This window comes from Passer montanus, unplaced genomic scaffold (genome assembly GCF_014805655.1).
Source record: "Passer montanus isolate IOZ18808 unplaced genomic scaffold, ASM1480565v1 scaffold72, whole genome shotgun sequence".
Classification (NCBI taxonomy): Eukaryota; Metazoa; Chordata; class Aves; order Passeriformes; family Passeridae; genus Passer; species Passer montanus.
The window spans coordinates 1,553,553-1,570,394 of NW_024372370.1; the positions used below are offsets into that span (position 1 = coordinate 1,553,553).

Below are 16,842 nucleotides of genomic sequence, written 5' to 3' on the forward strand. Positions count from 1 at the left end.
ACATACAAGTGTTCTAACCACAAGGTAAAGTATCTCACACAATTTTTTTTCAAGAAAAAAACATAAAAACATAATTTTCCTCAGGTTTTTTTAAAAAGAAGAATAAAAAATTGTGGTTCTAACCACAATTTTTTTCAAGAAAAAAACATAAAAACATAATTTTCCTCAGGTTTTTTATAACAAGCCATGAAAAAAGTTGTGGCTCACAACCAAAAAAGTTTTTCCAGTAAGATCCATAGATACTTTACTAATTGTTAACTCAAACTAGTATTTGCTGTCTAACCACAATCTCAATCATTGAATTACCACTGTAGATAGCTCCATGCTAACACAGGAAAGGTAAAGGACAGCCTTCCCAGACAACCCAAAGAGCTACTTCCTAAATTATCAATAGGAATTCCAAACCTGACCAAGGCAGCTACGAAAATATTTTCAGCGTGTGAAAAATATTCAAATGGCTCTACTTTCTACAAACATTCTCATTTAAATATGTGCACTCAATGTTCAGATAGAGTAATAAAAGGGTTCACAGATTCTTACACAATAAACTGGCAGGTTTTATTCACAAGAACATTCTGGAATATCTTTTGCTGGTTTTCCCGCCATTCTAAATGTTTAATGCATTCCCCATCCCCAGACTGAAAGTAACTTGAATATAAACAGTGTTCGCAATACCTAAGAGTGAAAGTGGAAAAGAGTAAGCATCAGTACTCTTTTGCAAGAGCTCTGAAGAACATGTCAGTATGATCCTAACAGGCATCTGGAATAAAAATGCTTCGTTGTCCGTGTACATATGTAAATTTAGGAATATCTATCCTTTAGGACAGAAAATATATGCAGGCCTCTCTACAAAGGAAAGTACAATTTCACAGTATAAGTTTCCACATAGTGCACTGAAAATAGAGTAGCTTGCAAAATAGCAAAAAAATCACTCCATCAAGAACACATTTAGCTAATCATATGGTTTTATTACCAAACTAAGCTGTTGTTACATAAAAGCATCAATTTTCCTCCAAAAGCAACCTTTATTTTGCATCTGAATTGCCAGTCACAATGTGACTGCATCCTAACACACGGAGATTTGCCATTACTGCAGTGAACCACACACATCTTCAAGCCAGTCAGTAGGAGATGAGGCAGAGAAGAAAGTACAAGAGCAAATATTCACTGAGTTCTCTATCATCATGATCTGAGAGCAGGAACCTGCACAGCCTGTAACATCATCTGTTTCTGGGACTCACTGCACAAGCATTACTTTTCTGTAGCACTTCTGAATAAGTAATCTTGGGATTACATTAGCAATCTAATGTACTACATCCTTGTATTAAGAGAAGGCCTGCTAAAGGAGAAATTTTGAGGAACATGATTGTAGAAGTAGATACATAAGAAGAGCAGTTTGAGGGTAAATCTACCTGAAGTAACCTTTCTAGACATCATCTTTGCATTTTTCTGCTGCTTCATGCATTACTAATCAGTGGCTCACTAGAAACTTCAGCACCAACTGAAAAGCCTGGCAGGGTATTTGGCTTTCAATTCTTCTACTCAGTTTATTCCCAACACAAGTATATTCATCAGGCTTAAAAACAACTCTTGAACAAGGGCAGCCACTCAGCAATGAAATGTAAATTACTGACATGTGCTAAAATCTGCACTTGCCACTGCTAATGAGCACATTAAAGGGAAAAAAGCTTACTAGATATTACTGCAACCTTTTCACTTAACCCTGTGTGTACTGAAAGCCATAATTGAGTATCAATTAAAGAACTCATCTCTAAACAGTGAGACACTGTTCAGCAGGTGCATGCTTCCTACGCAGTTCTGATACAAAAATCAGGATGACAGACAAATGTGTGCACACTGATAACAGTCTTATTTTTAAATCTTCCATTAAACTTTTAAAGATATCAGTAAAAAAATCCAAACATGACAACATACATAAATTTTCAGGTTTACAACATTAGCAGTATCAGATCTTAGGTGATCAAATAAAACAGGATTAGTTGCCAATAAGCCCCAAGGTTAGAGAGTCAACTTGTAGCAACTTTTCCCTTCCTATTATGCACACAGGGAGGTAAAGACCCTGAAAAATAATCTTCTCCAAACAGCAATGGCCTGCAGAGTCACAGAAAACAACACTTTTGCCTCCACACCATATAACAGTGATGCAACTCCATAGTGCAATAAAAGCCCTACCAACTATATTCACACCAAGTTTCGAAGATTTTGATAATTCACACTATCACAATGTTGCAAGAAGCTACTGTAAACTTACATGCTGGAGAAGGGGGAGAATTTTTTTTTTGTGAAAAACCATGCCTATACAAAAGGGATCTTCATATTTTATGGATTAAAGAAATTATTTAAAGATTATTTGGTTAAGCAAGTTCTTCAAATGCTTCAAATTACACTTGTCTTAATTCAAAACTTCATTGCTAGAACATTCCAACTGCTAAGTATTTTAGTGACTTTCTCCATAACTCTAGCAGGAATTTTGCAGTAGATGCAGTACCTTAAGCTACCAATGTTATTGATGACTTTAATTCAGTCTAAAATAGAAATGAATGAAATATACTGTGAAAATAGACAAAGCCTATTTGTAAGAAAACCTGAAGGCAGTCAAAAGTGAAAAGGCAGATACATTCATAAAAATGAGCAGGAAGTATTTAAAAGGAATTTTAAAGAATTCCAGGGAATTTTTTACAAGATTTGCAAAATGAACAAAAGGAGCCACTAAATACAGTAAGGTGGCTGCAAGCAATCTATTAAGTTCATACTCTTACCTGGGGGTCACAATTCCTGCTGCACTCAGTAAAAGCTTTCATTGACAAAATCTGACAAACGAGGTAAGCTACGATTAAGTAGAGCTTATGTTGATATGTTCACAGATTTTTTTTGCTTGAGCAACTCTCCTACAAGGAAAGGCTCAGGGAGGCTCAACCTGAAGGAGGCTAAAGGGGAGCTCTACGTATATAAATGCCTGAAGGGAAAGGGCAAACAGGACAGAGCCAGGTTCTGCTTAGCGGTGTCCAGGGACAGGATCAGAAGCAAGAAGCACAAGATGAAACACTGGAAGTTCCCTCTATCTGGAAACTTTTTTTTTGACTGTAAGGGTAGCCAAATACTGGAACATGTTGCCCAGAGAAGTTGGAGTCTCCATCCTTGGACAGTCAAAAGCCCACCAGACACGGTCCTGCCAACCAGCTGTGAGCATCCCTACTTGAGCAGAGGGGTTGAAGCAGCTGCTCCCCAGAAGTACCTTCCAATCTCAACCATTCTGTAAAATAAAGACTGTATTTGATAGCTACAGTAGAAACCAGGTCCTGGTTTCTACTGTAGCTATCAAATGTGATTTGATATCACAATCAATGTGAATTATGCATTCTGCAACCATACAATAAAAATGTGCAACCAGCTGGAAGATATTGTAACAATCTAGAGAATAGTAATTGAATGACTAAGAAGTTAAAGTGTCATTAAACAGGTTAAAGACTGAAAAACCTTATTTAACCCTGACATGCCTGAATACAGTGTCTTAATTCATTTTCAGCAACAATCTGCATCTGGCATATTAGCAGCGATTCTCTCAATACACAGAGGTAACTGGAGCAGTTCTCACACCACAGAGAACAACCAGCCCAAAGTTTACATGACAGTCTCTTGCCCAGGAAGCAAGACTGGATCAAGGGAATCCACAAAGGAATCCTACAGTATACTAAACAAAGAAGTAGGTTAAGTCTCACAGCTGTAGAAACTATTCAAAAATAATTGACAACTTTACAGTTCAGCACCAACATTATGTATTGTACAGATATTAAGCACCTATACAAAAGTTTTAATCAGGACAAATACAAAAATATAAAAGAAACCAAACAGATGTATAAAATAAATTATGTTTATAAAACTAAGTTCTAGTAATCCAACATGTTAAGCCCTAATTTCAAGAAAATATTTCCTGAAATAAGATTACAATTAACATATGTACCATGAAAAACAAAGCCGCCTGCAAAAAAATTTGCCCAGTCCAGGATAACACATCATCTTTAGAAACATGTTAACCAAAAACCTTTCAGCTAGCATCCTTTTCCACAGCTAGTATAGAAGTCACTAAAATTTCACAATCCACTAAAATTGAAACCAAAAAGAGCCAACTATAGGGTACGAATGAGGAATGAAGACTCAGCAGGTGTTGTCATTTTTAAGTCACTAAACTAAAAGAGACAAATACATTCTATCACCACAGCAATCACAGAAGACTGAGGTAGGAAGGGGACCACTGGAGGTCTTCTAGTGCAACCTCCTTGCTCAAGAAGGGACTGCTAGAGCATATTACTCGATTACTTCCACAGAGTCTTTGAATATCTCCAGGGAAGAAGACTTCAGACTTCTCTCAGCAACCTACACCAGTGTTCAATCACCCCAATAGTAAAGATCCTCTTCTTCATGTAAAACTTCCTATCCATCAGTTTCTGCCCATTTCCTCTTGTCCTACTTCTTGTACCACCAAGAGCCTGGCTCCATTCTCCTGGCACCCTCCCTTCAGATATTTACAGGCATTGATGAGGTCTCCTCTCATTCATCTCTTCCCAAGGCTGAACAGGTCCAGCTTCCAGAGAAATGGTCCAGTCCCCATATCATGTTTATTCTTCTCCACAGAACCCATTCCAGGAGTTCCTGCCTTTCTTGTACTGAGGAGCCCAGAACTGGACCCAGCACTCCAGATGCGACCTCACCAGGGCTGAGCAGAGGAGCAGGATCATCTCCCTCATTCTGCTGTCCATGCTCTTCTTGATACACCCATCACCTTCTTGGCCACAAGGGCACTGCCGGCTCATGGACAGCTTGCTGTCCATCGGGACCTTCAGTCCTCCTTCTCAGAGCTGCTCTTCAGCAGGTCAACCCAAGCTAAACAGGCTTCAACAATTAAATTTAAAAACTTCCCTCAAAAGTAATCACCTCCTAGCCTTGGGATGAAACAGACAAAGCATGTTCACATCCCTCCACATGCAACACACCACTGTCAATAACAAAAGCCCTTGTGTACAAAAACACAGCATGTTGTAAGAAGACATCTTGGCTCATCAAGTGTGTATCCAGTAGACTGATTTTGGTTCTGTTGCAATTAATTTTCAGCAACAACTGAGAACAGAGTAGTCATATTTGTGACACAGAAAATTATTTTACCACACACACTATTGCTTCGATGTATTTCAACTGTAAGAATACAAAAAAAAAACCCTTTCTAAGTTGCATTCATCTTTAAAGTCAGAATTTGTTTTCTTGATATGCATATTTTATGAATACATATAAACTCTTAAGTATTCAATCAGTAATGCAGATGTACTGAACACAAATCATCAATCACTATAAAATACATAATTTCTTAAAATGCAAGCAGAAAACAAGTGATTATTAAGGAAATGTTGAATTCCAAGACGAAGTTTCATCTTTTCATCTGCCTTGCTGCAAAAGTAAATTAGAATCTACAGAGCAACAGAAGTTCTTATTGCAAAGACATCTCTTAATTATTCAAGTTAAATCCAACTCCACTATTAATGGAACATTTAAAACTGATCTTAGAAACAGAGAAGGACATTACATTTGCAAGGTTACCACACAAGCTTACATCAGTTATACAGATTAGGACAAATTAACAAATCACTGTAGATCAGAATGGTCAGAATTTATCATAAGCAGACATGCTTGTCTGCATGATTGCAAACCAATAGTAAAGAGGCAGAAGGTGAAAGGAAATAATATCACCAGTGTAAGAAGAGAATTACATAGCATTTCATTTGCATGTCTTCTATTATTGCAATGAGGAAAAACACAAGTACACACAGATAATATAATTGCGGTTGTGGAAACAGAGCAGAAGATTTTCATCCTGATAACCAGACAGCAACAGTGAAAAAAAGAGGACAGAACAAAATTTTTCTAAAGAAACAGGAAGGATTTCTGTAAGTCTGGAAGTAAGTACTATTGCAGTGACACTGCACACCAGGAAATAATGAATTTTCACAAATCAGGAGTCTAAAATATCCATTCATCTGCAGAACCACACACCCTAATAAGCATGCCAAAGTACTACTGTTGAAAGGCATCTCATAAAAAACTTTAAATTACTTACAATAGCCCATATAGGCAAAAATATCTCTAATATCTTCCTTAATCACATGCACAGCATTAAATCATTGGTCCAGAAGGCATGCAAGTCCACAGTTCATCCACCAAGAGCCTCAAGTTGCTAGGCACTACTATTCAAATCAAGAGATTTTGTGTTTGCCGTTTTCCTAAGGATAGCTGCACATGTTAAAGCTTTCAAACTAAGCCACTTGAAGACAAAGCTTTAAAAAACACAAGTTTAAAAAAATAGGTCAAGATTGCCATGGCATAGCAAGTTACCTAATCACAAAGGAGATCAAGGGAAAAAAAACATTAATATTATGAAGTCTAGACAAAATAAAAAGGGAGGAGAGCACTTTTGTCAAATTACGTGAATCTTTGACCAAACACTACCCTACATCTTGAAATCCATGCATATAGGTTATACACATGTATACCCACAAGACCTGTAGATATGCATCCTGAGACTTTTAAGTTTAGGCATACACCTGACCTTGAAAGAAATGCTCTAGCTATATACAGCAGTTCTCAAGATAGTTATTTGAAATTTGCAACAGGGTAGAACTGCATTAATTTGTTTTGTTGCATAGCAATCTTAAACAGGAGACTGATGACATTGCTAAAAGCCTTTGATGGCTTACGTTAAGGTGTTTTATGTTTTCTACAGTAAAGGAGTAATACAGCCTTCCTACTTCCACCCTGCTAAGCAGACAGTTCAGATGACTCAATTTCATTTTTTTCTAGCTCATATGGACTAGTAATGTCTTACAAACACTGCCCATGATTTAATACACACACTATTTGTTTCTCCCATGGATTTCACCCAAACTGATATAGCAGATTTCGATTCTTTTTCTATGAAAAAAGGTTTGCTCCAAATTAAATACAACAATACAAGTAACACTCAAAAGTATTCTGCCTCAAAACAAAATAAGCATCAAAATTATAGGTTCACAGGCAGAGCTCTACCAGGCAGCAAAGTGGTGACCTGCTCACTTAGGCCAGTACATTGCCTAACCTTTATTACCCTGTACAGACAGAACCTCCAGTCTCCAACTGACAAAGCACCTTAAGTCACTGCAGGCACTGGTAGCAAACACACTGCTGGCTTTGGTAGGCAATGAAACTCTGGCCTGCAAAGCATGGTGTATAAAACCCACATTAAAAGCTCTGTCTTTCCCACTCCTTGAAGTATACAATCTCTGCCATAAGCAGCTTCTTGATACCAACTTCCATTGCCTTTTTTGGACCACCTTTTCACAATATGGGAAGCACAAATTCTAACCAGTCACAAGAGTTGTCAGGTAAAAAGCTAATGCATGTGGGAACAGCATGAGAATCAGACCAAATGTTTCTCAAAAATGTAACATCCACCACAATGAAGGAACTTCACAATTTGCTTACAAGTTAACAAAGCAATGCACAACAATGGTAAAGAAATACTTCAGCCAGTAAGAGTTTACATTTAACATTGTGAGAATCTCATAATTAGCTGTGCATAGGTCTGTAGATCCACCTGCACAATGCTCTTCACAGATCAGACAGGTGTCCCCTTTACAAAAGGTGACACAAGTTGTTCTTTGGTTTACCTTTTCCTTCTCAAACTTAGCAGCCATTTACAAATATGTGATCAACCATTTCCATATACATTGTTTGCCCATTTATTTCAGACAACACATTGGGATGGGATTTTTAATTCCACCAAGAATGTTAATCTAGCTTCAAAGGTAAAGAGAAATAGCACTGGGTGCTTTGTTCTCCCGCAGTCACGTCAAACAGTAGCTGTTAAAAAGGCACAAAATATGTATACAACCAGATTTCACTAGGAACCCCCAAAAGTTTCATATCTTATTCCAAAATTGAATGTTTTTTTCTCACCATGGTCGTGGCTTCTATCCCAAGGAGTGGATTTTGGCAGGAGGTAGTGGCTATTTTTGCGTCAACAAACAGAGCGTCAGAATATTGTCAAGGCTACATTCAGAAAAAAGTATTCCACATAAAGGCTGCATTTGTAACTAACTGCTATCATTTGCAGATAATTTTATGCACATATCAAATCATTTTTTTGGACTAAATACACCACAATCCACGACCTTTTATGAAAGCACAAACTCTCAACACATACACAAAAGCCATCAAAATACACTGAAGATTTATAATCTTGCAAACTGATATTTTTCCTACTAGGCTTGCAAAATAGTAATTCAGTTGATTTTTTGTTTGGTTTGTTTTTAACAGTAGCATCACAAGGGACTTACATGGCAGTCAGTAAAGTGGAAGTTCATTTGTGTTTCTTTAAATTAAGAAGAAAATTGCTCCCATTATGACTGACTGCAATACCGAGTCACCATTCATCAAGGTGCATAATCACTACCAGGAAGCAGGAAAGAAGCATAACCTCAACTGCAGGAGTAAGACTCCTACTTGCTGCTAACATCAGCTAGACACACAGACTCTGGAAAAGTGACTGCGCAAGCCAATCACACACTCACTTTCTTCTCACTCTTTTCTCACCCAGACCCAAAAAAAAACCCAAAAAAACTCCAAACAAACAACAACAAACAAAAAAAAAAAAAAAAACACCACAAACACACCAAACCCATTACAGAGTCACTGAGACCATGGGCCAATCCTCCCAAACTATTCAGCATGTTAAGAGACCCGACTCAGCACTCCCATCCCCCCCACCAAAACAGCTGCTCTGGAGGTTGGCAAGCAAGGAAAAAACAATGGCAATTTCAGAAAAGTATATATTTCAATTACAGGTCAACCAAAAGGCTCATCTTAGTCTCAGGCCTATCTCCTTCCCAAATTCCAAAGATCTGCTTTAGGTAACAGAGGTGACAGAGCTTCTCAGAAAAGGCTTTCTCAGAAAATTAATTATCAAAAATAAGAAACATTAAGCAAGCTAACCTAAATACAGCGGTCACTAGCATACTCTTCTAAAGCAGGAAAGGAACAAACTGCTCTTGAAATTCTGCATAGCATCTGGCAAAGTATGCTAGCAATTGTTTTCTAATGCAGCAATAGATTTTAACTTCACCTTAACATTTATGACAATACTGAATATTATGCAATTATTATTTGAAGGAGGGAAATTATGCATTCAAATATATTTTCATGTAATAAACTAAAAGTATCAATTTATTTGCTGATTCTAAGGAAATACACCCCCTTACATAAACCCATATTTTGTTATCCTACACAATAATGTTATCATCATTATCATAAAATCATCAAAAGAGTCCATGTTCAAATACCAATCTTTAAGAAATTTACCTTAATGTTTATAAAACCTTTGATAGACTCACTCAGTATAAATGCCATAGATCTCTTTTCTGTCAGCCAACAACAGCAACCAGAGCAGATACACAAAGACAGGACTGACTGCACCAATTTGTTTACTGAATCACAATGAACAGCATGCCAGATATTCGCCCACTGATTCTTTTTTGGAAATTTTATTTTGGAAACAAAGGATCATTTATTTCATCTCTCTTGCCCATTTTAAGAGAGAACAAAATTATTTTTTTCTTCTTCAGAAACTTAAGACCAGCAATTTTCAATACTCCAAGTATCTATCAAAAGTACTGTCTACAGCTGTATCCTACTCCATGAGTCATACAGACAATAATGAACAAAAAGACAGGCTTTTGTTCAAATCACATGCAGTGGGATTACATGTGAACTGACCCTCCATGCGTTAATTGAAGACAAAGCTTTGCTTTGAGCTCATTACTGTTCTTACAGATAGACTGACAAGTTTAGAAAGTTTAGTGTCTTTCTCAGTTTCCCAATTTAAGAAATTTGTTTTAAAAGTACACATACATACCAGGAAATAAGCCCAAGTTTCCCAAGTTCCATCACTACTTTCAGTGCAAAGGAACAAAATAGTGTATATACAAAGAATGGGATAGGGAGAAAGAAAACAACAAAAATGTCTTCTGCAACTTCATAACAGTTTAACAACATAACAGTTACAGTCTTCAATAAAGAAAAGAAACAGCAGGCAAGTTTTCCTCCTAACTATATTAATCAGAGTGTCTTGAAAAAAATACAAGCAGCCCTAGGGATAAAAAGATAGATCATTTCACCAGTTCTCACTAGGGGTTTGATCTTCTAGAGCCACTGACATCAAGGGAAGCATGATTATGTCTTAATTGAGACTTTAAATAGTGCATTTCAGAAAGCAAAATCACATTACCTTGTTTTATTATATTTTTAGAGAACTGAACACACCAGGTTTCTGAAACATAATTAAAGCTATTTTGAGACTGCAGCACCAACCAAAAACTCAAACGTGTTTTTAGTCACCACATTATTTCAGGAAATTGTTCAGAAACTTTCCTAGGATCTGAGTGAAAAGTTGAGAAACAGGAGAGTGGAGAGGATCTACAGGAATGTCTGTACTTTCTCCATTTCTGCTTAATCCTGCCAAAAAAATTGTTCCAGACTGTCACATCACCAATAGTATAACTAACATTACCACACCATTTATATTTTATTGTTAATAACAACCACACCACTAGAATGTGCCCAGTTCAGAATAACAACTACCAAGTCTCCATGTTCAGCAGCAAAACAAAGCAAAACAGCATAAGTGAACACTCCCATTTCATTAAATTTTTTTGTTAGTAAAAAACCAGGAACTGCCAACTAAAGCCATTTATCCTGCTGGTCTAATCCATTGAGAACAGAGTTTGTCATAAATTAAGCCAGGAATCTTCACTGTAAAAAGAACCTCTGGTACACGAAGCAGAACAGTGATAAAGAAAGCTGCTAAACTGTATAAAAATAACATGTAAGAGATTACCCCAGATTTGGTAAATCCTAGCAAACACCAAGTGTTTAGAATTCCTTTCAACTTTAACATCACCAGCACCCAGCAGGGTGTACACAGCATCCCACAGAACCTGCACTTGTTTTTGTCTAGGAGCTTTAAAAAAATCACAGCAACTCAAGTATGAAATTTTTAGATTTCATTCTCCAATAGTCCTCTTAATAAGCAGGTGGTATCCTCTAACACCAAATAACTAAATAGTAAGGGTCTGTATTCCAACTAGAACTCAAACCTAAAGGAACATAGTTAAGGAAGGTACATGGAAACCTGTTCCACCAATGCTAAGGACAAAAGAACCACCATTCAAGAATCACATTTTTTGTCTAAGTTTTTTATCCTAAATCAAAAAGGTGTAGATTTTTCTCAAAAGCAGAAACAAATTTCTCTTGCTGGCTGTAAAACAAGGAATTTCTTCAGCTACATGGTTCATTTACTCCATAACGAAGTTGGTAGCTGCAATGGCTTTTTACTTTGAACTTCCATGTAGTATGTGCTTGTCCTTATTCTGAGCAAAACCAGTAGAGAATAACACATGATCTGCAGTGACTGCACATACAGCATCCTCCCAGGACTTTGTTCAAACATTGTGAATATAACTTCCTCCTAGCACTGCCCACACTTTTAAGCAGCTGCATGAAAACTTTTGGGGAAAAAAAATAAAATCAGACCATATAATCAGTTCATGATATACAAAAACCTTATAGAAGTAAAGAGGGTTTGAACAATAATTTTTATAAATTCAGACAAAGTGAAAACAGCACCCTCTTGACTCTTTGGTCCTTTCAGAGAATGCAACTCCACAACACAATACCACCAGCAGAGAAGCCAATTTTTAAACAGCTTTCTATTCCCATCCCAAAGTGCAGTTCAGCACCTTCTCAGGGCTGCTGATACAGCTGTTCACCAGCTGTGCTATGAATCACCAAGATGATCACTTAAAACCAGATACTTTTAACCTAGATCATTTCAGTGACCCAGTTTTGCAGAGCAGTCTCATAAACAGCCCAGGCATAAGCGAAAATCCTGAAAGGTTTTTACATCCTGGGTAAAGTTCTTACAAACAGACTTCTCACAAAAGAAAACTCAGCCTGCAATTACATCCCCAAAATGCAAGGAATCCACATGTACAGAAAGCATACTGAAAACCACTATGTTGAAGTATCTTTTAGATTTGCCTGGAGTTGGTAGCTTGATTCCTTAGATACCTTGAAAAGAGCATGTGACATCTAAGGCAACAGTCACAGCCAAGCAAATAAAAATAACTTACCAAACGTCTAGCAAATTCTTTATTTTCTGAAAGAAATCCATATCCTGGGTGTACCTTGGAAGACAAAAGAAAAAATTCAAGCTGACTGAGTTCTGAAACCAGACACCAAAGTCATTAGCATGTTTTCAGATACTGGGGATGGTAAAGTAGATCACTAAGCACTTAAATAGGTTGAATACCATAAGAAACTCTCTTAACACACTGATTTTTCTGTCCTAACTCAAGTTGAGCTATCATTTCTGAAACAAACTTTCCTTATTTAACTAGGGAGAAAACAGGGTTGCTTGCAGAGCAAACAGAGCTGTTTGCAGAGCAAATGGACATTACCTTTGGTGATTTGCCTCCTTTTGCTCTTTTTAGCTCCATTGCAGATTTCCCCAATTATGCTCATCCACACTCTCCTCAGCAACCACTATAAAGTACTCTGTATCCCAAAATATTTCCAACACTAACCACAACAATGGTGCACAGGTCCACAGTCATAAGCCCCCTACCTGTAGTGACCCCGGCTAGACAGCACAAAATACTCTCTTCATTAGTCTAAATCAAGCATCCTGTGTGCCTCATTTGCTACTCACACCCCAATATACATTCAGCCTAATGACTTGAGAGGAGCATGAGAAAGTTTTCATTTTACTTTTTGCAAGTCACATAAGATTCTTGATCTAATATACTCTGACATACAAAGCATAAGTCATTGTATTCACCTCTTTTAAAGAGCCAATAACTGGGTTTCATATTCAGAAACTCAGAGGGAAGAAAATACTGGTTTTGTTTCTGGCCCCTAAAGGCACTGTACCAAAACATCGTGTTAGAAAGAAATCACAGTGCTAGTGCTGATCCAACTGTTCAAGGGTAGTCAGTGTTGCTGATATGTACACATCAAATTTCATTTTAATAAATGCTCTGTGTACAGTAGCTCTGAATAATACATTCATTTCAGTGACAGAACAAAGAACATTAGGAATGTGAACATGACTACATATTAGTTTTTCCTACTGATCACTGTTATGCTTTGAATTTCTGGCCAACTTGGAGGGAAAATAGGCAGACATGCCCACATTTACACAAATAAGGTAATGTGCATTTTGTGAACCTTCTGAAACAAAAGCAATTATGGGATGCACCATTTACCTTCCTGCAAGTAACATTTATACGATACAGAAAGTGATTCAAATGCAGTTTAAGCAAAAGCCTTTCTGGACACACTTTGTAAAACATTCAAAAAAGCCATTATGGCATATAAAGGGTTAGCACTCAAAACTAATTGGGATTTTTTTTTCCCCCAGCAAATTTGGAAATGAACTGAAGCTGCTCCCTGGTGTGAAAGCTGAATCCAGCAGCCACCTGCAGGATCAGCGACCAGTGCTGCCAGATGCTACAAAGCCTTTGATTTCCAGTAGCGATTTCAGACACATTTAACTCATGTGACATGAACTAACTGGAATAGCATATTCAATCACTTCCCCCCCATACACCTTTTAAAAAAAAATACAAACTCTGGCTTTTCTGCTTTCTATATATGAAACAGCTGCAGCAGATAGACACATTCAGACTCACAGCTTGGGCCCTGGTTTTCCTAATGACTTCCATGATGGCATCCATGTTGAGGTAGCTTTTGCTGGTGGGAGCTGGGCCAACACAGACAGCTTCATCCGCCATTTTCACGTGAACCTGAGGAGGCAATAGTCTGCATTAACAGATGCTCCCAGCAAAAATAATTAGCATCACCCAGTTACATGAACACAAATCTGATTGTGTCAAAGATCATTTACATACCACAGCCACTCTAAAATACACACTGCAATTACCAACACTGGCATAAAACTACTTGCACAGTAAATCTCGTTTCATTTAGCTCTGCGCTTAAGTCACTTGCAAAATGTTTTATTGTTCTAATACATTACTTTGAATTTGATTAAACAAAATCAAGACAAATATAATTTCACCTTCCTATACTGATCATCTAAATGTAAATTCAGACTAAAAACTACTTTGTTACTTGTAACCAGGGTAGTCTAATATCTTAATACTTAATAACAAACATTCATGACCAGTTCTAAGCAGGCTCCCCAGGAAGTTGGGGATAATTAGAGTGAATTGAATGAAGGGATGCAATGAGTGTCCCTGCACAGCATCAGGTCAGCACCATGCACAAATTAAAGCCTATGACTAAAGAGTTCAATATCACTACACGTGAACCAGAAAATCTTGAGAATTATTTAAGCAGGCTCATGTTTGATTTCTAATCCATTGTATCCTCATTTATATGCATTTGCCAAATATTTTTTAGTCAAACAAAAAAGGGACAAACATCTCCAACATTTTACCAAGAATATTAAAATAGGTAAGTTTGGAGTTTAAAGTCTTCTTACATCTCACAAGAATGTTTAAGTTGAAAAAGTTTAATTAGATTGGTCTTTAACATGTATTCAGAGTTCAGAATACTTTTCTTTCAAGTAACATACAGATATAACCATGAAACCAAACAATCAGTTTTTCCTCATTCTGCTTTTTGCAAGCTCCCTTTCCGAGTGTATTTAAGAAAGCATGCCATTGTTTAAACTGTAAAAGATTGTTAGATGTCAGTAAGACTTATTTAGAATGACAATTTGACATTTCCAATGCTTACCAATTTTTAAAACTATTTTATATCTTCAGCACTTGAAACTGAAAATATATTGTCTAAAATTGGTGCTCTTTTAGAAAATTAGTATTAACATTGGAGAAATACAAGACCCTGAGATGAGTTTAGTTGTTCAGAGCATGGTGTGAATAACAGAGTTTGTGGTTTTGGTCCCTGTATGGATCATTCACTTAAGAGCTGGACTCCATAATCATTGTGAGTCCCTTCTGACCCATAATTCTGCACAATATTTTTGGTTTATTATTAGGAAATTTTGTTCTTTATGAAAATGAATTTTATTTGCAAGTAGTATGAAGGCTGTCAAGTGTGTCAAACAAGTTAGAAGTTACATAGTCTAGATACACTATTGGCTTGTTCAGAAATAACAAGGCCAGAAAACAACAAAAAACAACTACAAACAAGCTGTCTCACAATATTGTTCAAAATATCGTCTCACTGCTGTCGGATACACTATTGGCTTGTTCAGAAGTAACAAGGCCAGAAAACAACAAAAAACATCTACAAACAAGCTGTCTCACAATATTGGTCAAAATATTGTCTCACTGCTGTCTCACAAGCAGCAGTGAGACAATATTTTGAACAATACAGTAAGAAATAAGTAGCAGGTAAATATAACAAATGTATAAAAAGGAAGAGAGACACTTAAGCATTTTCATTTTTTCTTCAGTTTTGCTGACCTTGTCTGAACTTGGAAAATGTTAATCCTACCAACAAAAAGCATATTAGTTTGTCACCTAACTGCATGTTCCTTTCTGGAGGCTTGGAGAGAGCCTGAATAGCTCCTGAATTTGCTATATTCTCAAGTATATGAGAGTTCACATAACCTCCTGGAATCACCACACATTTCAACTATTGCTTCTATAAAGTCACAAAAGTTTTATCACTACAGCACTGGTCTCACAATATAAACAGAGAAAAAAAACAACCAAAAAATCTTAGAGCAGTAGCACAGACAATCATGCAGCAGGTTTTTGTGCTTTCTAGTACACACACCTTAGCAACTAAGTAATTTATTTTGATCAAATGCTACCAAGATTAGCCTGTGTCATCCTTCCTGCAGCACTAAGTTGAAGAAACAGCACCTTTATCGCCACGATTAGTTTATATGGATAAAGTTGTTCTGAATCCCAATGTGGTTTACAGTTCTTAACAAAGTCATTCAAGCTTTAGCTTAATTAAGAATGTACATTTTACAAAACCAAAAGCTTCCTTATAGAAAAGGACTACATATTGTTAGCTATTTCTAGGTATCAAGATGAAAACCCCACAACCACCTACTTCCTGCACTAAGACACCAATAGAGTCCCACTGGTACCAAAAGCAGCCAGAAAAGATACTGCAAAACAATTTATTTCATACATATAAACAGTCTTGTGCACTTTTCCCCAATATTCCCCCACTCCTTTCTGAAATGTTTTGTTGCTATTCAACTCTTTGGAGTTTCAAATCTTCCTTTCCCATAATACCCTGTAACTTGGTAAATCTATTCCTCCTTGTTCACCTTACTGCAAGTTGTTGGTGCCTTCTCTAGCTCAGTGCCAGTTCAGCCTTCAATGCACCAGGCAAATCTCTCAAAAAAAAAAGATGTCTCCATGCCACCTCCATTAGTTCAAAATCCCCAGATTTTCAGGATCCAGTGACAGCTGGGAGGATTTTCATGATCCAGCCCCATCTAGGGGCTTCTCATATCTACTTTTACTATCAGTTCGTATCTACTTTTATTCTGAGTAAACCTGCACACAAACTGGAAATCTGCTACTTAGTAATTCATAACAACAATTCCCCTTAGCATTTAGATTTCTTTGGCATTGCTGTAGTTCATGAAGAATACCCCAAATATTGCGACACAAATACATCATAGATTTTTTTTGTATAGTACGAATGTAATTACTAGCAAACATTATAACAAAAGCCATCATTTGAGTCTACATGACAACTGAAACTTTCAGCCTAGTACCAAGGGCT

At 37.0% G+C, this 16,842-nt stretch overlaps 1 protein-coding gene across 2 annotated transcripts in view; it reads right to left on the reverse strand.

The window, feature by feature from the left end:
* Positions 1-16,842, reverse strand: part of PCCA (propionyl-CoA carboxylase subunit alpha) — a 262,979-nt gene that overhangs the window by 216,782 nt on the left and 29,355 nt on the right. For both annotated transcript variants that reach the window (XM_039730386.1, XM_039730385.1), the window contains exons 4-5: positions 13,791-13,904; positions 12,231-12,284 (exon numbers count right to left, since the gene is read on the reverse strand). In XM_039730386.1, the coding sequence (XP_039586320.1) occupies positions 12,231-12,284; positions 13,791-13,904 (168 nt within the window). The remainder of the gene's footprint in view (positions 1-12,230; positions 12,285-13,790; positions 13,905-16,842) is intronic.